The sequence below is a fragment of the Bos grunniens genome, chromosome 23 (assembly GCF_055505025.1).
Source record: "Bos grunniens cultivar Pamir isolate PY7600 chromosome 23, Bosgru_T2T1.0, whole genome shotgun sequence".
NCBI lineage: Eukaryota > Metazoa > Chordata > Mammalia > Artiodactyla > Bovidae > Bos > Bos grunniens.
The window spans coordinates 6,504,172-6,525,747 of NC_141187.1; the positions used below are offsets into that span (position 1 = coordinate 6,504,172).

The window sequence follows — 21,576 nt, forward strand, 5'->3', positions numbered from 1 at the left end:
CAAAGTGAGATGATGTGAACTTTCTTTTGCTGTCAGTGCTTTATCTTGCATTTGTCCTATGAGTACCCTGTGGTCAGGCCAATGTGGGACGTTTTCTTTGGTAGAGGAGTCAGTTTCATGCTAGCATACAGATGTGGCAAACAGCACCAGAGAAATGGAAATTCTGCCAAATTGCAAGTTTGGATGATAGGCACTAATAGACTGGAATGTAGGAAAGTGTGACTGAGAGAAAAGGGGAGACCATCTGCCTACTGAACACCCATCACCCAAATCTCAGTAGACTTGTTCTTTTCCTGTGCAGAGACTCTTCAGTTATATTGAAAAAGTCACTCTGAAAAAGCAGTTCACTGCTCCTATTGGGCTTCCTGGGTAGTAATATTCTCAGGTAGTAGTATTCTTTTCATCTGGTAAAGAATCTGCCTGGAATGAAGGAGACCCTGGTTCAATTCCTGGGCCAGGAAGTCCCTCTGGAAGAGGGATAGGCTACCCACTTGTTGCAACCCCATAGCCAGGCTCTTCTGTCCCTGGAATCTTCTAGGCAAGAATACTGGAGTGGGTTGCCATTTCCTATTCCAGGGGATCTTCCCAATCCATGGTTTAAACTCCCATCTCTTGGGTCTACTGCACTAGCAAGAAGATTCTTTACCCACTGGAACCACCTGGGAAGGCTTGTAGGATGAAGCACACACTGGAATCAATATTGCCAGGAGAGATATCAATAACCTCAGATATGCAGATGATATCATCCTTACAGCAGAAAGTGAAGTGGAACTAACGAGCCTCGTGATGAAAGCGAAATAGGAGAATGAAAAAGTTGGCTTAAAACTCAACATTCAGAAAACTAAGATCATGGCATCTGGTCCCATCACTTCTTGGCAAATAGATGGATAAACAATGGAAACAGTGACTTTATTTTCTTGGGCTCCAAAATCACTGCAGATGGTGACTGCAGCCATGAAATTAAAAGACACTTGCTCCTTAGAAAAAAAGCTATGACCAACCTAGACAGCATATTAAAAAGCAGAGACATTACTTTGCCGGCAAAGGTCCATCTAGTCGAAGCTATGGTTTTATGAGTAGTCATGTATGGGTGTGAGAGTTGGACTATAAAGAAAGCCAAGTGCCGAGGAATTGATGCTTTTGAACCACGGTGTTGGAGAAGACTCTTGAGAGTCCCTTGGACTACAAGGAGATCCAACCAGTCAGTCCTTAAAGAAATCAGTCCTGAATATTCATTGGAAGGAAGGCCTGATGCTGAAGCCAAAATACCAATACTTTGGCCACCTGATGAGAACTGACTCATTGGAAAAGACCCTGATGCTGAGAAAGATTGAATGCAGGAAGAGAAGGGGACGACAGAGGATGAGATGATTGGATGGCATCACCGACTTGATGGACATGAGTTTGAACAAGCTCCAGGAGTTGGTGATGGACAGGGAAGCCTAGAGTGCTGCAGTCCATGGGGTTGCAAAGAGTTCAGACATGACTGAGCAACTGAACTGAACTGAACATGAATGATATTCTATTATCTGGTTGTACTCCAATTAGTTTATCTGTTCATCTACTGAAGGACATCTTTGTTACCTCAAAGTTTTGATCATCATAGATAAAGCTTCAGTAGACATTTGCATGAGAGTTTTCCTGTGTATGTAAATTTTCAACTTTTGAGAGGTAAATATCACAGAATGCACTTTCTGGATCATATATTGGGACTGTTTTGTTTTTAAAAAAGTAAAGTAAAAAAAAAAAAATCAGTCTTCCAGAATGGCTATAACATTTTTCATTATCCTTACCAGCAATGAATGAGAGTTCCTGCTGCTGCACATCCTTGCCAGCTTTTGTTGTTGTCAGAGTTTCATAGTTTTACTGTTCTAATAAGTCTGTAGTGATATTTCATTATCTTAACTTGCAGTTCACTGATGAGATGTGATGAAGGACATCTCTTCATATGTTTCTTTGCCATTTCTATATCTTGGTTAGTAAGGTGTCATTAATGTCTTTGGTCTATGTTTTAGTTAGATTGTTTGCTTTCAGATCGCTTAGTTTTAACAACTCTTTGCATATTTTAGATATTGTTGTTGTTTAGTCCCTAAGTCATGTCTGCTTCTTTTGCAACCCCATGGAGTAGCCCACCAGGCTCCTCTGTGCATGGGGATTTCCCAGTCAAGAATACTATAGTGGGTTATCATTTCTCTCTCCAGCGTTTTTTCCTGACCCAGGGATCAAAGCCATGTCTCCTGCTTGGCAAGCAGATTCTTTACCACTGAGCCACCTCGGAAGCCCTTATTTTAGGCTGCAGTCACTTATTATACATATCTTTGGCAAATATTTTCTCCCAGTTTGTGCTTTGCCTTCTCATTCTGTTTACACTGAATTTTGCAGCGCAGAAGATTTTAATGTTAATGAAGTCAGCTTATGATTTATTTCAAGCAGCACATCTTTGTTGTTACATCTAAAAAGTCATCAAAATACACAAGGCCATTTGGAGTTTCTTCTAAGTTATCTTCTAAGAGTTTTGTGGCTTTACATTTTACATTTGGGTCTATGATCCATTTTCGGTCAATTTTTCTGAAGAGTGTAAGGTCCGTGTTTAGATTCTTCTTGCCTCAGTTTGTCTTCATTGGGTGCATATTGTCATTTCCTCCAAATATTATGATATCATCTTGGAGGCCAGATGGAATAAGAGCTAGATGGTGGAGGGTGGTCATGGGAACTAGTAGGGAGTGGCCAGCATTTCACTCACTGTCCAATTGCTAAAGGAAATCCAGGTCTTTTAGAACTGTGGCTATGAACACCAGTTTGGTAAAATTTTTAAAGATTTCAGAGATATCAGAATATCAGTCAGAAAAGTATTCTCTGGAAGTATTTGTTCTTAATTTGTAATAGAGCAACTAGTTATAGAAAAGCAGATTTCAGAGCTGAACAATAGAACACCAGTGATAATGATGATGACAGATGTTTGTTGAGAACACACTGTTTTTATAAGGCCAGAGTCTTCCAGAGACTAATATCTGTGCCAAATGGTTCATATAGTTATCTAAGTAGATGAGCACAGCAACCACAGAGACATATTTAAAATTGAAATTATTAATCTTTTAAAATCAGTGACTCTCAAAGAGCTTGTGTATTTGGCTCAATGGCATACAGTCAGTGAATGGCAGCATAGAGGTTCCAAATGTGGCATTTAATTCAAACCTGCAATAAAACATGTTCCCTGCGCTGCTTCGACAGTATAGCTCTTGATTTCTCAGCAGTAAATGAGACCACTTATCAAAACAACACTCAATTCTTTGAATTGGGATAACCTCAATCATTGATTTGTTCAAGTTCTTTCATTTATAATCAGAAAATTAGAGATCAAAGGAGCAAAAGGTTTATACAGCACAGGATTCTGACACTTTTTTTACCCAGAACTTACCTTGTTTACCCAAAAAGTTTCTCATATTACTGTCCTTAAGTTTGCCAATTTCTCTCTTAACACACTAAGTGTTTACTAATGGGCCATGGCTATAAATGAAAATGATTATGCATTTTTGGGGTAGTTTTTGTGTTTGAAGCCCCCAAAAGTGTACAAAGCATTTACCTGTAAATAAGGAATCACTTTACAGAGGGACTGTCCGAAGAACCAGGTCTCAGTAATGTCCACAACTAGCGTGGCTGGAAGGCAGGTGATGGTCACAAGCACGTCAGCCAGAGAAAGGTTGACAATGAAGTAATTGGTCACTGTCCTCATGTGGTGGTTCTTCCACACGGCCACACAGACTGATTTGGAAAGAAAAAGGAATGTTCTCTGTTAGGGACTGAACGTCCACAATGTGGAAGGTGCAATGAAACAGAAATTCATATATTAAGATCCTACCCCCTCAAAAGAATATGGGGTACATATACACAAAGGAATATTACTCAGCCATGAAAAAGAGTGAGATCGTGTCATCTGCAGCAACACGGATGGAACTAGACATTATTGCATTAAGTGAAGTAAGTCAGATAAAGACAAATAATATACAATATCCATTATATGTGGAAATATAAAATATGACACAAATAGATCTGTTTTTGAAGAGGAACAGGATCACAGACATAGAGAACTGACTGGTGGTTGCGGAGGAGAAGGGGGATGAAGGAGTGATGGCTTGGGAAGTTGGGATTAGCAGATGTAAGCTTTACATGTAGAATGGATAAGCAATAAGATCCTACGGTATAGTTTGCATGCATGCACAGGCGTGTCCAACTCTTTGCGACCCCATGGACGGTAGCCCGCCAGGTTTCTCTGTCCATGGAATTTTCCAGACAAGAGTACCAGAGTGGGTTGCCATTTCTTATTCCAGGGGATCTTCCCAACTGAGGGATCGAATCCACGTTTCCTGTGTCGCCTGCATTGGCAGGTGGATTTTTTAACCACTGAGCACCTGGGAAGCCACTCCTACCATATAGCATAGGGGACTATAATCAATATCCTCTGATAAGCCATAATGGAAAGTAACATGTATATGTCTGTGTAAATATAACTGAATCACTTTGCTGTACTGCAGTAACTAACAAAACATTGTAAATCAACTATACCTCAATTAAAAAAAAAAAAAGTATCTTGACCCCCAGTGTGATGGTATTAGGAAATGGGCCTTTGGAAAATGAACTGGTCATGAGGGTGGAGGCTTTGTAAAGGGCATTAGGTCCTTATAAAGGGAGCTAATATAAGGTGTCTCTCCTTATATAGAGAGATCGTTCACCTCTTCCACCACCTGAGGATACAGCAAAAAAAATGCCTGTCCTTAATGAACCAGGAAGTGGACTCTGCCCAGACGCTGAAGCTGCCAGAGCCTTGACCTTGCACTTCTCAGAATCCAGAACAGAGACACTAACTTCTGTTGTTTTTAAGCCATTCAGTTCACGGTACTCTGTTACAGCAGGGTCAACAGACTAAGGCAGGAACTAAACAAAGAAAATCGGTCTGGTGAGGGAATACTGTCAAGCTGACTAGTACCCCTGCAATTCCACAAATAAATATTGCCAAAGGGAGATAATTTAAGGCTGCTCTGTGTCACTGAATCAGTCAATATGTGTGAATTCTCAATATATGCTTAAAATCAATTCCCTTACCTTGCAAGGCATTTCTCAATGGCTTATATGGATATGTTTATTTTACTTGATTTTGAATTTCATTTTCCGGAAATTAAAGAACAATCTTTGATTTATCATTTTATCCCCTCAGTGGGCAGCATGTAGTAGATAGTCAAGAAATATTGATATTTGCTGAATTGAGATGAATAAAGAGCTGCTATTTTTCAGCGAACTGTGGTGTTGCCTCATCCATCATATTGACCCATATCTGCTCCCAAACTCTGCCTTTAGGACTTATAAGAGATGAAGACACTTAAAGACAAAAGTCTACAATTATTCAGTCCCTATTATTGCCAGATATTGAGGTGGATAGTTCATACCCTTGAGTTATTTAATCTCAATGACAATCCCAAGGAAGTTCATCATTACTGATGTTTTGTATATTATAATGTCATTGACAGACCGGGGTTTTGTGGAACTTGTTGGGGACAAATGGCTTATAAAGCAGGGAATCACCGTGACAACTGGGCTTATATACCAAGTGAAGTGCTGGTTGTTCCACCGCATTGGTTACCTTCTTTTGTGAATGAAAGAGTTATTTAAAAAAATGAAAGGTGTTGAAACATGTATAATATCATGTATGAAACAAGTCGCCAGTCCAGGTTCGATGCACGATACTGGATGCTTGGGGCTGGTGCACTGGGACGACCCAGAGGGAGGGTATGGGGAGGGAGGAGGGAGGAGGGTTCAGGATGGGGAACACAGGTATACCTTTGGTGGATTCATTTCGATATTTGACAAAACTAATACAATATTGTAAAGTTTAAAAATAAAATAAAATTTTAAAAAATGAAAGAGTTATTTTTAAAAAGTACATCTAAGTTCTAGAAACGCTTTCCTTTCTACTATGCTTGTTGGCCTCTAAACTTTGCCTCAGATAAAACATACTCTCACAGCCAAGCCTCCCTCGTTTTCTCAGAGCATCCCCCTCTTTATTTTTTTTATTATTTTTTTTAATTTTATTGTATTTTTTAATTTAAATTTTGTATTTAATTTTAAATAAATTTAAAAATTGTATTAGTTTTGCCAAATATCAAAATGAATCCATCACAGGTATACATGTGTTCCCCTTTAAAATGCATGCTGTGTCACTAAGCTGCTCCTTATGGAAAGAGCATCCAGTTCCCTGATTCTCTGTCCTCCCTCTGATGTATCCAAAGGTTACGTAATCACTGGCCCCAGAATCATATAGGTATAAGCATTGCTACCCACATCTGTTGATGGATTTACTTCATGGAATGTAACTAAGTAAGTGTGAATTTACCTGGAGCATCGTTAACCTGTCAGAGCTGTCATCCATGCACCCAAGTGATGCAGTGATTAGTAACCTTCCATAGTGAAGAAATAAAAGCGTATTTTGTTAAATTTGAGTCATTTAGTGAGGATTTCTTTTTGACAATTATGTACCAGTTACTATGAGTGTCATATGTTGAAAAATTCTTTTGCTAGCTCCTGAAGCTGAAATTACACTCCAGTCACCAACAGATGCTCATTTAATGAAATATCTGAATTTCTGTGGATTTAATTGTGAAAACTTCACATCTTCCTCCAACTCCAGCACATAAGTACCAAAAGCTCAAGAGAGCTTTGTTAGGATAAACTGTAGTCTTTATTGTCTGAAAATGCTGCTGCTGAATCATTTACTTCTCAGAAATGCTTGAAACACGCACACACACATAAACCCATCTTATCAGTTGACTAACACATTATCATGGCTTGTTATAAGAAAACTGAAAAAAAAAATCACACTTCTGATACTTGGTCAATAAATGGTCCAAATGGGATCTAGAAAAGAAAATAAGACTTAAAAAATACAATCAGTTCTAGTTTGACTCCCAATTCTCCATCTTTTGAGGGTGAGGAATGGCAGTGATAGGAGGCCAGTGTTAATGCGTGACATCTAAGCAATGTGAGAGTAAGTAGGTCACGAATAAACACTTACATTTCCTGTGTCCTGTTATAAACAATTTAAATTATTAACTAGTTCATCTCCATAATAACACTATAAAGTGATTACTATTTTTGTTTAACATGTGGAAAACTGATGCAAGGGAGGTTATGGAATCTACCTAAGGATGAATAGCTAGGAAATGCTGACTTTGGATTCAATCTTATATACCGTGCATACCATTCTATTATGTATCAGCACCTATCAGTGAAACAGAAGGTAAAAGGCAGCTGTCTGACTCTCTTTGGCAAGACTCTAATGCATGTCCGTTGAATTCTAGAGTCGGAGATCATCAGTTTAATCAGATGCATAAATCAGCTCTGCAGCATTCCTGATTCATTTCTGCTTGCACATTTTTAATAGTGGGGAATTTGCAACTTAGGGCTGCCCTGGTGGCTCAGTTGTAAAAGAATCATCCTGCCAATGCAGGAGACCTGAGTTCAATCCCTCAGTCAGGAAAAGCCCCTGGAGAAGAAAGTGTAAACCTACTCCAGTATTCTTGCCTGGGAAATCTCATGGACAAGGAAGCCTGGCAGTTTACAGTCCATGGGGTTTCAAAAGAGTAGGACATGACTTAGGGACTAAATAACAAAAGCAATGACAATTTATGACTTGCTTGAGCCCTTGGCTTCTATTTTGTGGTGAATTTACCTACCAGCAAGTTCTTATTCATGTTGAGTTGATGTCTGTTTCCCCTTCAATTCTGTTCATGGGTTCTTTATTCGTTTCTGGAACCCAAGGAATAAACTTACCTCCTTTGTTTACATCATATCTGTATTAATTTCCCAGAGCTACGTTATAGTACCACAGGTTGGGTGTTTTAAAGCCATAGAAACATATTTTCACAGAGTTCTGCAGTCAGAAATCAAAAATCAAGGTCAGGAGGGTCATGGTGTCTCTGAAACTTGTAGATAACTCCTTTCTTGCTGCTCTCATGGCTTCTGGTGGTTGGCTGTTTACATGGCCTTCCCTGGGTGCAGCTCTGTACATCCAGTCTCTTTCTCCTCCATCATCACATGGTCTTTTCTCCTGCCTCTCTGTATCCACATGGCTCTCTCCTGACAAGGACAACAATCCTATTGGATTGGGGGCTCACTGTACTCCAGTAAGAATACTGAAGTGGTTTGTCATTCCCTTCTCCAGGGGACCACGTTTTGTCAGAACTCTCCACCATGACCCGTCTGTCTTGGGTGGCCCTACATGGCATAGCTCATAGTCCCATTGAGTTAGACAATGTTGTGGTCATGTGATCAGACTGGTTACTTTTCTGTGATTATTGTTTTCAGTCTGTCTGCCCTCTGATGGAGAAGGATAAGAGGCTTATGGGAGCTTCCCAGGTGTGGATGTGACTGGTGATGGAAGTAAAGTCCGATGCTGTAAGAGCAATATTGCATAGGAGCCTGGAATGTTAGGCCCATGAATCAAGGAAAATTGGAAGTGGTCAAATAGGAGATGGCAAGAATGAACATAAACATTTTAGGAATCAATGAACTAAACTAGACTGGAATGAGTGAATTTAACTCAGATGACCATTATATCTACTACTGTGAGCAAGAATCTCAGAGAAAAAATGGAGTAGCCATCATGGTCAACAAAAGAGTTTGAAATGCAGTAATTGTATGCAATCTGAAAAAAAAGACAGAATGATCTTTGTTTGTTGCCAAGGCAAACCATTCAATATCACACTAATCCAAGTCTATGCCCTGAACAGTGATGCTGAAGAAGCTGAAATATACAGATTTGACGTACTCCTTTCCCAATTTAGAATCAGTCTGTTGTTCTATGTCGAGTTCTAACTGTTGCTTCCTGACCTGCATACAGATTTCTCAGGAGGAAGGTCAGGTGGTCTGGTATTCCCATCTCTTGAAGAGTTTTCCAGTTTGCTTTGATCCACATAGCCAGAGGCTTTGGTATAGTCAATAAAACAGAAGTAGATGTTTTTCTGGAACTCTCTTGCTGTTCTGATAATTCAGTGGATGTTGGCAATTGGATCTCTGGTTCCTCTGCTTTTCTAAATCCAGCTTGAACATCTGGAAGTTCATGGTTTAAATACTGTTGAAGCCTGCCTTGGAGGATTTTGAGCATTACTTTGCTAGCGTGGGAGATGAGTGCAATTGTGTGGTAGTTTGAACATTCTTTGGCATTGCCCTTCTTTGGGAATGGAAAGAAAACTGACCTTTTCCAGTCCTGTGGTCATTGCTGAGCTTTCCAAATTTGCTGGCATATTGAGTGCAGCACTTTCACAGCATCATCTTTCAGGATTTGAAATAGCTCAACTGGAATTCCATCACCTCCACTAGCTTTGCTCGTAGTGATGCTTTCTAAGGCCCACTTGACTTCTCATTCCAGGATGTCTGGCTCTAGGTGAGTGATCACACCATTGTGATTATCTGGGTCATGAAGATCTTTTCTGTACATTTCTTCTGTGTATTCTTGCCACCTCTTCTTAATATTTTCTGCTTCTGTTATGGCCATACCATTTCTGTCCTTTACTGTGCCCATCTTTGCATGAAATGTTCCCTTGGTGTCTCTAATTTTCTTGATGAGATCTCTAGTATTTCCCATTCTCTTGTTTTCCTCTATTTCTTTGCCTTGATAACTGAGGAAGGCTTTCTTATCTCTCCTTGCTATTTTTTGGAACTCTGCATTCAGATGGGTATATCTTTCCTTTTCTCTTTTGCCTTTTGCTTCTCTTCTTTTCATAGCTGCTTGTAAGGCCTTCTCAGACAATCATTTTGCCTTTTTAAATTTCTTTTTCTTGGGGATGGTCTTAATCACTGCCTCCTGTATAATGTCATGAACCTCTCTCCATAGCTCTTCAGGCACTCTGTCTATCAGATCTAATCCCTTGAAACTATTTGTCACTTCCATTGTATAGTCATAAGGGATTTGATTTAGGTCATACCTGAATGGTTTAGTGTTTTACCTTACTTTCTTTAATTTAAGTCTGAATTTGGCAATAAGGAGTTCATGATCTGAGCCACAGTCAGCTCCTGGTCCTGTTTTTATTGGCTGTACAGAGCTTCTTCATCTTTGGCTGCAAAGAATATAATCAATCTGATTTCGGTGTTGACCATCTGGTGATGTCCATGTGTAGAGTCTTCTCTTGTGTTGTTGGAAGAGGATATTTGCTATGACCAGTGCGTTCTCTTGGCAAAACTCTGTTAGCCTTTGCCCTGCTCATTCTGTACTCCAAGGCCAAATTTGCCTTTTACTCCAGGTGCTTCTTGACTTCCTACTTTTGCTTCTAGACCCTATAATGACCAGGACATCTTTTTTGGGTATTAATTCTAGAAGATCTTGTAGGTCTTCATAGAACCATTCAACTTCAGCCTCTTCAGCATTACTGGTTGGAGCATAGACTTAGATTACTGTGATATTGAATGGTTTGCCTTGGAAACTAAGAGAACATTCTGTCATTTTTTGAGACTGCATCCAAGTACTGCATTTCTGACTCTTTTGTTGACCATGGTGGCTACTCCATTTCTTCTAAGGGATTCTTGCCTGCAGTAGTAGATATAATGGTCATCTGAGTTAAATTCACCCATTCCAGTCTAGTTTAGTTCACTGATTCCTAAATTGTTGATGTTCACTCTTGCCATCTCCTGTTTGACTACTTCCAATTTAACTTGACTAAAGATGATGACTATGCCTGTTTCCTGAAACTTAATTTCTCTGGATGCAACATTGCCAGATCCTTCACACATGACAGCAAGATTATCCCTCTCATGGCCCTAGTCTCTTTATTGAGAAAATGCTGAAAATAACCAGCAATTCTTTTTAAATGAACTAGCTACTTAGAACTGAGCACATCTTTCGGGGCACACCTCCGCAATTTGGGTTGAACAAATATCCTTTATTGTGTTAATTTATTCATTGCCCCATTCAAAATATTAAAGACACAATGGAAACACAGCCTTCTCCTCATAAGACATCAAAATTATACGGAGTTAAATTCATCGTCTTTTCCTATATTCTCACACCCGGACTTTACACTTCTCTGAAGTATAGCATTCTTCTTTTTTATCCTCTGCAACCTATGTTTAAAACCCTCCAAATATCTCTTATGTCTAAAATTATCTTTCTATTCCCACTACAATTACCTGGTTAGATTGTAATAGCCATTAGCTAAAGCACTGCAATGACCTCCCTGCACCCTGCTCTCTGTACTTCTGTCCACTTTATCCATTGGTACCATTCACATCAGTTAGATTATCTCTTTCGTTTCAACAGGAGTCTCTCCTTTCTTTCAGGATTAAGTGAAAAATCCTCAGATAGCCATTCTACCACCCAGGTCTTGTTGAACTTTCCCTTATATCTTGCAATGCTGTCCATACTTCAGAGTTACAGGATTAGTTAGATATTTCACTTTATATCAAGCATGTTCCATGTCAAAGTGTTTGCTAATGCCATTCCTCTATTTAGAAGTGACCACACTCCATTTCAATCCCATATTAAACTTAACTAAATACTCAGTCCAGTTCAGTTCAGTCACTCAGTCGTGTCTGACTGTTTGCGACCCCATGCATTGCAGCATGCCAGGCCTCCCTGTCCATCACCAACTCCTGGAGTTCACTGAGACTCACGTTCATCGAGTCAGTGATGCCATCCAGCCATCTCATCCTCTGTCGTCCCCTTCTCCTCCTGCCCCCAATCCCTCCCAGCATCAGAGTCTTTTCCAATGAGTCAACTATTTCGCTAAATACTATTCCCTCAAAAAAAAAAAAAAAGAGAGAAACAAAAGCCAATGAATCAAAGATAGAGTTGGTTTCATGAAATTTTTTTTACTTAGTCTAGCTCAACATGTCTTCTTTCTCTTTTGAAACTATATTACATCATAAAAAATGAAATAATGCCATTTTCAGTAACATAAATTATTTTGACCTACATATTATCATACTAAGTGAAGTTAAGGAAAGACAAATGCCATATGATATCACTTCTATGTGGAATCTAATAAAAATGATACAAGTGAACTTATTTTAAAAAACAGAAACAGACTTACAGATCTCAAAATCAAATGTACCACATGTATACCTGTGGTGGATTCATTTTGATATTTAGCAAAACTAATACAATTATGTAAAGTTTAAAAAAAAATAACCTAAAAAAAAAATCAAACGTACTGATACCAAGGGGAACCTGGGGAATGAAGGGGTGAATTAGGAGATTTGGATAACATACACTCACTACTATACATAAAACAGATAAACAACAAGAATCTACAGCATAGCACAGGGAAGTCTACTCAGCATTGTGCAAAAACCTATACACACACATATAAATACAACTGATTCATTTTGTTGTACACCTGAAGTTAACACAGTATTGTAAATCAAATATACTACAATGCATTTTTTTTTGAAAAGAAAAAAGCAGTTTAAATTAAGGGAAAAAAAAACCATTACTTGTACCTTTCCTGATCATGAATCATATTCTAAAATTATTATGGACTATTCTGGGTTTTGCATTTTTTGTTGTTATTTTGTTATTGGTACAAAGACTCCTTTTCAATTTGAGCTGGGCTTTTTCTTTCTCTTACACTTCTTGGTTTCAAAAGCTTTTCTCCCAATGCAAACACTGCCTAGAACTTTCTTTGCAATAACTAAATATTCATAACATTGCTTTGTTCATACACTTACAGTGTGTTACTGCCTTGGCATTATAAAGAATCATGAGGTTCTTTAAAAGATGAGGAAAAAACCCAGTGGCTGAATGGAGCATTTATTTTCCTCATTTCTTTTAAGTAAAGTCTGACACCTGGCAGGGAACTTGGCTGCCTGTCAGTTATTTTCCTGGCACTCAATTCCCCATATACAGCCTTCTGATGAGCCTTGGTAGGTCTGAGACATGAACTTGGTACTGTTTTTGAAACTGGTTCTCTGAATGATCATGATCCACCAACATTAAAGTTAGTTTGTGATTAGTCTGCACTTAAAAGTCGGCCTGCATTAACCAGGAAGAGGTGAGGGATGGTTGTACACATGGGGTGAGAGGGAATAACAGAGGGTGGGGGTGCAGACTGAGTGAAAATCTATTAATACCTCTAACATGGTTTTTTTTTTTTTTTGAAACAGATTTTTTGAGATGCAGAGGTGCACGAAGATAAAAGTCCATTTATTCCTTTCTCTTTCAGCCCTCATCTGGTCCGTCATCTCTTCTTCTGTAAGAATCCGATGGTATATAGCTTGCATCTTTTCTCTGCAGTACTGACAGATGGAACATGACTCCAGCTGTATGGGAGCATCTGTAGTCAGTGATGTAGAGGGGGATTTAAGCTGTAATATAGAGATGCCTATAAGAAGCCAGTGCTTGTAATTGGATGGGCCAAACGAAAAGAAAGTATTAACACAAAAAGCCCATTGCAACTTTAATCTACATTTATGGTGAACTGGCTTTTGTTTTAATAACCATCAGACTGTATATGGACAAAGTTAATTTATCTCTCCAATCAGTCCTTGCACTTGGACAAATTTCAACTACGGTGATACACTGTTAATCTGTTGGCGAGACTGCATCTTTTATTAAACATACATGTAGGTCTTGAACTATATATGTCAACTTGCAATTGATTATGATATAAAGAGGAGACTGTATGATATATAATTAGGATGTTATTGTGAATCTTGAAAGATCTGCACTAAATATTTCAAGTTATTTTAAGCATTTTCATATTTATTTAATTTTTCAACATTAAAAAAATATATAGGTGTTATGCTAACTGAAATAAGCCAGACACAAAAAGACAATGATTATATAATTCTACTTATATGAAGTACTTAGTCAAATCCCTTAAGACAGAAAGAAAATGCAAGTTGCCAGGGTCTTGGGGGAGGGGAGAGTGGGTTATAATTGTTTAAGTAGAAAGAATTTTAGTTTTATGAGATGAAAAATGTTCTGGAGATACATAATGATGATGATTGAATGATAGTATCAATGTACTTACTGCCAATGAATTGTAAACTTGAGAATGGTTAAAGTGGTAAATTTTAAATTATGAATGCTTTATCACAGTTTTAAAAATCACTTTCCATGAAAAAAAGTAGTTATAAAAAATGGGAAACAAAATTTTTGACCCAACAATGTGAGTAAGTGAATGAAAGTCGCTCAGTCATCTCCGACCGTTTGTGAGCCCATGGAATAGTTCATGGAATTCTCTAGGACAAATACTGGAGTGGGTAGCCTTTTCCTTCTCCAGGGGATCTTCCCAAGTCAGGATTCGAACCCAGGTCTCCCACATTGCAGGAGGATTCTTTACCGGCTGAGCCAACAGGGAAGCCATCAATAACATTCCTCGAAAATCCTAAGCACAGAATGAAAATTCTAGGGAACAATCTTAGTTGCGCATTTTATGATTTTTAAAAAATTCGTGAAAAGCTAAAAGAATGAATCAGTACCAATTTTTAATAGCAGTGCTAAAGATAGTCAACACATGATTTTTAAAGATATAATTGAAATTATGTCTTTGTGAAATCAAAGTGCTGTTTGTAGTAGGTTGTGACATTGTGCTTTAGATAGTGTCTTAATGAATAACTATGCAATTTCTGGATTTTCCTTTATTTAATGCATATACGAATGCATACTGATGTGTAACACGATAATTTCTGGATTGTTATTTGTTATATTACACATATAAAACATGTCAGAAAACAACTTAAGCAATGCTGTAGTTCCACCGTTAGCCACAAAGTGTCAGTGAAAGACTTCGAAACTGCTCACCCTGTCACTTAAGAGATGAGTTTGAAACATTATGTGCATTGTAATATTCTTTATAATATAAAAATAAATACACTTGTTTCAAGTGCGATTTTTCTAGACGAAATCCTTAAGAAAGAATAAAATGGCTAACAGGAATCCTAGGTCGCCCAGCTTTAAAGAAGCCTCTTGCCAATGCAGGAGAGACAAGAGGTGCAATCTGTATCCTTGGCTTGGGAAGATCCCCTGGAAGAGGAAATGGCAAGCACTACAGTATTCTTGCCAGGAAAATCTCATGGGCAGATGAACCTAGCGGGCTACAGTCTCCGGGGTCTCGAAGAGTTGGACATGACTGAGCATGCACACACACACACACACGGCTAACGTATTTCAAATTAAATACTTAAATAAATGAATGAATCAAGATGAAATAAAACGTTTCCTAAATGAAAAACAGCAACAACAAAGCAATTGAATACACACAGAAGATAGCATCTATTTAACTCCCATGAGGAATCTATCTTGAAAGCAGGAAAGGAGTCATCCAGAATCATTACTGTGGGCAGATTTATGAAATAGGAGAGACTATTGGTGTTGTCTGCAAAGGGTAAACCCCCCGAGATACTTTCCTCTTTCTCATATTCATTACACCTCACCCCCCTGGCATTGGCCCTCTTTCCTGTTGTTAGGTTTGCTTCCTTCACTTCCTGGGCAAACACACCAAAAATTCCTGACTCAACCTCCCATCTCCAACCACACATCCGGGATGGCTGTCTGTGAATCTGTCTGTGCTCAGAAGAGCAGCAGGCACAGGTACCACTTCTTTTCTGGCAAGTCTGACGGACGGGACACTGACAAGAAGCACCTGTGGTACGAAATGCATCCCCAGTGGTTCTCTAACATTAAGGTAAAGAAAACTTCAGAAAAGTTACTATAGAATCAGACAACAATGTTTGCATTGTATTTCAGTTTCTGTTTCCTCAAGAAAATATAAAAGTCTGCAATCTGACAAATATTTTCTCATTCAGTTCAGTTCAGTTCAGTTGCTCAGTCATGTCCAACTCTTTGTGACCCCATGAATCACAGCACACCAGGCCTCCCTGTCCATCACCATCTCCCGGAGTCCACCCAAACCCATGTCCATTGAGTTGGTGATGCCATTAAACCATCTCATCTTCTGTGGCCCCCTTCTCCTCCTGCCTTCAATCTTTCCCAGCATCAGGGTCTTCAAATGAGTCAGCTCTTCTCATCAGGTGGCCAAAGTATTGCAGTTTCAGTTTCAACAGCAGTCCCTCCAATGAACACCCAGGACTGATCTCCTTTAGGATGGACTGATTGGATCTCCTTGCAGTCCAAGGGACTTTCAAGAGTCTTCTCCAACACCACAGTTCGAAAGCATCAATTCTTTATAGTCCAACTCTCACATCCATACATGACCACTGGAAAAACCATAGCCTTGACTAGACAGACCTTTGTTGACAAAGTAATGTCTCTGCTTTTGAATATGCTGTCTAGGTTGGTCAAAACTTTCCTTCCAACGAGTAAGCGTCTTTTAATTTCATGGCTGCAATCAATATCTGCAGTGATTTTGGAGCCCAGAAAGATAAAGCCAGCCACTGTTTCCACTGTTTCCCCATCCATTTGCCATAAAATGATGGGACCAGATGCCATGATCTTAGTTTTCTGAATGTTGAGATTTATTTTTTTTTCTCTGCTGTCTAGAATTTTATTAAGTTGCTAAGCTCTCTCTCCCCCTTAGTGATCCCCTAATTTTCTTATTTTTTCTTTCTTATTCTCTTGTTCTATTCTCCAGAAGAACTTTCTCAACTTTATTTTCCAATGCTTCTGTGGAATTCTTCATTTCTGCCCTTGTATTTTTTCAATTTCCGGAATCTCCTTTTTGTTCTCTGATGGTGCTTTGTTCTTTAGACTCCTATGTATCTGTTTATTCTTAAATTTATTTTTAATTGGAGGATGTTCACTTTACAATATTATGTTGGCTTCTGCCATACAGTGTGAATCAGCCATAAGTATGAATGTCCCCTCCCACCTGAACCTTACCCCACACCCCCACTCCACCCCATCCTTCTAGATTGTCACAGACTCTGAGAGTTGAGCACCCTGTGTTATATAGCAACTTTCCATTAGCTATTTATTTAACATATTGACTTCTCAGATGGTGCTAATGGTAAAGAATCTGCCTACCAATACAGGAGATATGGGAGACACAGGTTTTATCCCTGGGTTTGGAAGATGCCCTGGAGGAGGGCATAGCAACCCACTCCAGTATTCTTCCTTGGAGGATCCCATGGATAAAGGAGCCTGGCAGGTTACAGTCTATAGGGTCGCAAAGAGTCAAACATGACTGAAGGGACTTAGCATGCACACAATATATATTTTCAGGGCTACTCTCTCAAGTTGTCCCAGTCTTTCCTGCCCCCACTGTGTCCACAAGACGGCCCTCCATATCTGCATCTCTATTCTTGTCCTGTAAATGGGTTCATCAGTATCATTTTTCTAGATTCCATAGATATGCATTATTTAGTTTTCTCTTTCTAACTTGTTTCACTCATTTAACAGACTCCAGGTCCATCCACCTCACCACAACTGATTTAAATGTGTTCCTTTTTATGGCTGAGTAATATTCCGTTGTATATATGTACCACAACCTCTTTATCCATTCATCTCTTGATGGGCATCTTAGGTTGTTTCCATTTGTATTGTAAACAGTGTTATTGCAAATAGTGTCATGATGAACAATGAGGTACAGGTGTCTTTTTCAGTTATGGTTTTCTTAGAGCAGTTGCCTAGTTGTAGGATTGCTGAATCACATGGGAGTTTTATTCCTTTTTTTTTTTTTTAAAGGAATCTCCATACTGTCCTCTGTATGGCTGTATCAATGTACACTCCCACCAACAGTGCAAAAATTTTCCTTTTTCTCCATATCCTCTTCAGCATTTATTGTTTGTACATTTTTTGATGATGGCCATCTGACCGGTGTGAGGAGATCCCTCATTGTAATTGTGATCTGCATTTATCTACTAATGAATGAGGTCATTATTTTAACAAAGGCAGTAATTCTCATGTTAACGCCAGTGAGGTAGTGTGGGGAATAATTGTGATACCACAATTAGTAAGTCACTGGGAAGGATTTAGAAAGACCGTATCTTCACATGGGCACAAATGTACCAGGAAAAACCACACAGAAGAAGGACTATGCAACAGAAATGCAAGGCAGATAATAATTCACAAGAATCAAGTCCAAAGGAAATTCTTCAGAGGGGCAAGTGGGAAGCCAGCTTGACTACCAATGTCTGAGAGAGGTCGGGGAGGGCTCAACTACTGAGGATAACAAGGTTCTTACTCAAGGTGCCAGAGACCAGAGCATCCTAATGTTAATTAGTATCCTCAGGCCTTTGAGGCTGGCCTGGAGGGAAGGTGAAGGGGGAGGAAGACTCCAGGGTCTCAGCATCCGCAGTTCTGTTAACGGCTACATCTAGTAGACATCAAAGGAATTTGTCTGGGAGTCGGTATCAACTTCTTGGTTATCTGTGTCTTTTTACTCATTTCAGATAAATCACTATGTTTGTTCCCAGGACAGCCTCTCAAAATTCCATCTGGATCTCTACCCCATTCTCAGAGCTCTTCAGAGACATATGGTCAGTTCTCATCTTTGGCCCATTTGCGCTAATTAGGACACACAAGTAATCTATCCTTTGCCTGACACTTGAATTCTATTTGTCTTACTGCCTGCATAAACTTAAATTTTGGCCTCCTTTGTAGAAATACTTTCCCTCATTCATTTCATGGATATCTTTAATCCTCTTGCATTTTTTGTCCATGCTCTTTCCTTCTTTGTTATTATTTACACTCACAACTTCAATTCTCATCTCTAGGAGACTAATTTCCAAAGTTTTAATGCCAGTTCTTGGCTCAGTCTTGCTTTCCATACCATAATTTCTTTTTTTTTTTCGTTTTTTTATTTTTATTTTTTTAAATATAAATTTATTTATTTTAATAGGAGGTTAATTTCTTTACAATATTGTATTGGTTTTGCCATACATTAACATGAATTGCCACAGGTATACATGTGTTCCCCATCCTGAACCCCGCTCCCTCCACCCTCCCCGTACCATCCCTCTGGGTCATCCCAGTGCACCAGCCCCAAGTGACCAGTATCATGCATTGAACTTACCATAATTTCAAATTTCATTTTTTCATCTTTTATACAGTTTGCATTTACTTCACATTCAACTCATAAAGCACTTAGACACTTTCCCAAAGATTAGGGAGAGTCACTAAAAGATTTTAAGCAAAAAAGTGACAAGACTCTGTTTCTGTTTTTTCAAAGTGGGGGAGTGTGGAAATTATATATGCCCTTAAACTGGAAGCAAGGGAGCCAATTTTTAGACTTTTTAGAATTCCAAGGAAATACATGAGGACAAAAGAATGCTGAAAACAAATGAATTCAAGAAATAATAATGAAGTTGAAATATAAAGGCATGGTGAAGAATTAGATATGAGGATAAAGAAGGTGAAAAGAACTGAGGATGATCACCCAGTAAGTTGCTCAGCAGGTAGGGAGATCTTATTGTTCACCTTATTGCTTATGGGCTATGAAACAGAAGAGAATGAAGTGGATACATTTGCAAGTAGAGATAGAAGATGAAAAATTCCATTTTCTTTATGTGAATTTGAAACACTTGTGAGTTATTTTGCTATCAAATATTCAAAAGGGATATTTTGGTATTTGGATTTATGGGTCTATGTTTCAGAAGCTGTATTTCAGTTACAGGTAAATATTTGGAATTCACTGGATTAGTGATAAAGATTAAAGACACTTGAGCAGATAAAATTAACCAGGGTTAAAAATAGAATAAGAAGGGGAAGACCTGTCATGTTCAGAGAATTATGCAATTTCAACCAGATACTCTTTATTGGCAAATAGCCAAAGGTGCCTTTTTCCTTTTTGAATACTATTATGGTACTGAGCAGTACATCAGTTTTACTCTAAGAAAATAGTTTATATTTCTGGTTATGACAGATAAGCTTGTTACAGAGCAGACCTCCCCTGAAACAGCCAGGACTGTCACACATCTCTTTACAACATTGAAAGCTTCCCAAGCCGTGAGGACTTAAAGGGACAATGTCCTGGAGAAAAGGAAAGAAGACGTTCAGCATCTCTTTTCTTCGCAAAACTTTTGGAAGTTTGCAAGAATCAGCTGACTGAAAATAAATGTAGCAGCAAATGACGCGAGAAGTTGAGCAGGAATTTGAGCAGACTTATTGAACAGAGGGCAATCTTGGTAGCTCAGGATCCATCAATGCGGTAAACAAGCCTGGCTTTCAGTGGCAACCCAAAAGAGCAAACTCTAGTAGAGATGAGTCTGAAGGAGACAAGCTCCCCTGAAGCCCAGCTACAAATGCCTTCACTTACTGACTGGATAGAGGTTTTCTCTATCAACACTAACTGCCTGCCAAAGCAAATGCAAACTCTTTGTGGAAGAAGATACCATTAGCCAGAGCATCAAATGATTTCTACAGGTTTTCATACATAATGTCATTCATTCAATAAAAAAACCATCAGGCAGACACAAAGCCAATACCATAAGAGCAAAGTCTATAGGAAAAGAAAATAATAAATATTTCAGAAATGTTAAAACAATTAGATTAATAAGCTTAATAAATTATGTGATATTATGTGGACTATTAATAAATAATTGAGTGTGGTGACTTAAATGGGAAGAAAATCCAAAAAAGAAGGGGTGTGTGTATGTGTGTGTGTAGCTGATTCACTTGCCTGTATGGTAGAAATTAACACAACACTGTAAAGCAACTCTACTTCAATAAAAATTAATGAATAATTGAAAGTGAAAGTGAAGTCGCTCAGTCGTGTCTGACTCTTTGCTACCCCATGGACTGTAGCCTATCAGGCTCTTCCATCCATGGGATTTTCCAGGCAAGAGTGCTGGAGTGGATTGCCATTTCCTTCTCCAGGGAATGAATAATTAGAAAATATTTAAGAGGGAGTATTAGATTTAAAAATATGTTAACTGGAAACACAGCAATGAATTCAGTAGATGATTAGATGCATAGAGCTAACCAATGGAACCATGCAAACTAACAGTAAAGTACCCAAACTAAACAATACAGAGAAAACAATAGGAAATACAGACAATAGTGTGAATAATATATGGTTTAAATTCTAAAATACATATATTAAGTAATTGGATTCTGAATATGTGAGAAGTAAAATGAGGCAGAAACAATATTTAAAACATATTAGCCAAGGAGAGATGTTATCCAATATTTTTTAAAACTAAACAAAAGTAGAGTCCTGTGATATATCACTAAAGACCTCATTCCAGATTAATATTAGCAATTAATATTATATTACATATATCTCATTATCCAGCCTTTTAACAATTACTTAAAGATGAAATAGAAGGGCATACTCATTCAACGTGATGGCACAAAGTCATAGAGATTAGAAAGAATGCAATAAAACCTATTATTACTCATAGAGGGCATAATTCTGTAAGTAAAAGCATAGAAAACCTCCAGATAAACTGCTAATCCTACTGAATGAATTAATCACATTTGCTGGCAGTACACAGTATACAAAGTACACAAAATGAATATCCAAAATATCCAACATACATATAGAAATCGTTTTTATTAAAAAAGATAAATAACGAGAAAAATACAATTACAAAGATGATACCACTTGTACAATAAAAATATTCAACATCTAGTCCATGGGGTCGCCGAGGGTCGGACACGACTGAGTGACTTCCCTTTCACTTTTCACT

General features: G+C 38.4%; 1 protein-coding gene across 1 annotated transcript in view; it reads right to left on the reverse strand.

Moving 5' to 3' along the window:
• The window catches only part of HCRTR2 (hypocretin receptor 2), a 40,467-nt gene extending 34,046 nt beyond the window's left edge, over window positions 1–6,421 (reverse strand). Inside the window, exons 1-3 of the mRNA XM_086369146.1 lie at window positions 6,386–6,421; window positions 4,731–4,920; window positions 3,584–3,762 (exon numbers count right to left, since the gene is read on the reverse strand). Coding sequence (XP_086225272.1) covers window positions 3,584–3,762; window positions 4,731–4,920; window positions 6,386–6,421 — 405 coding nt within the window. The remainder of the gene's footprint in view (window positions 1–3,583; window positions 3,763–4,730; window positions 4,921–6,385) is intronic.
• Window positions 6,422–21,576: the final 15,155 nt, after the last annotated feature.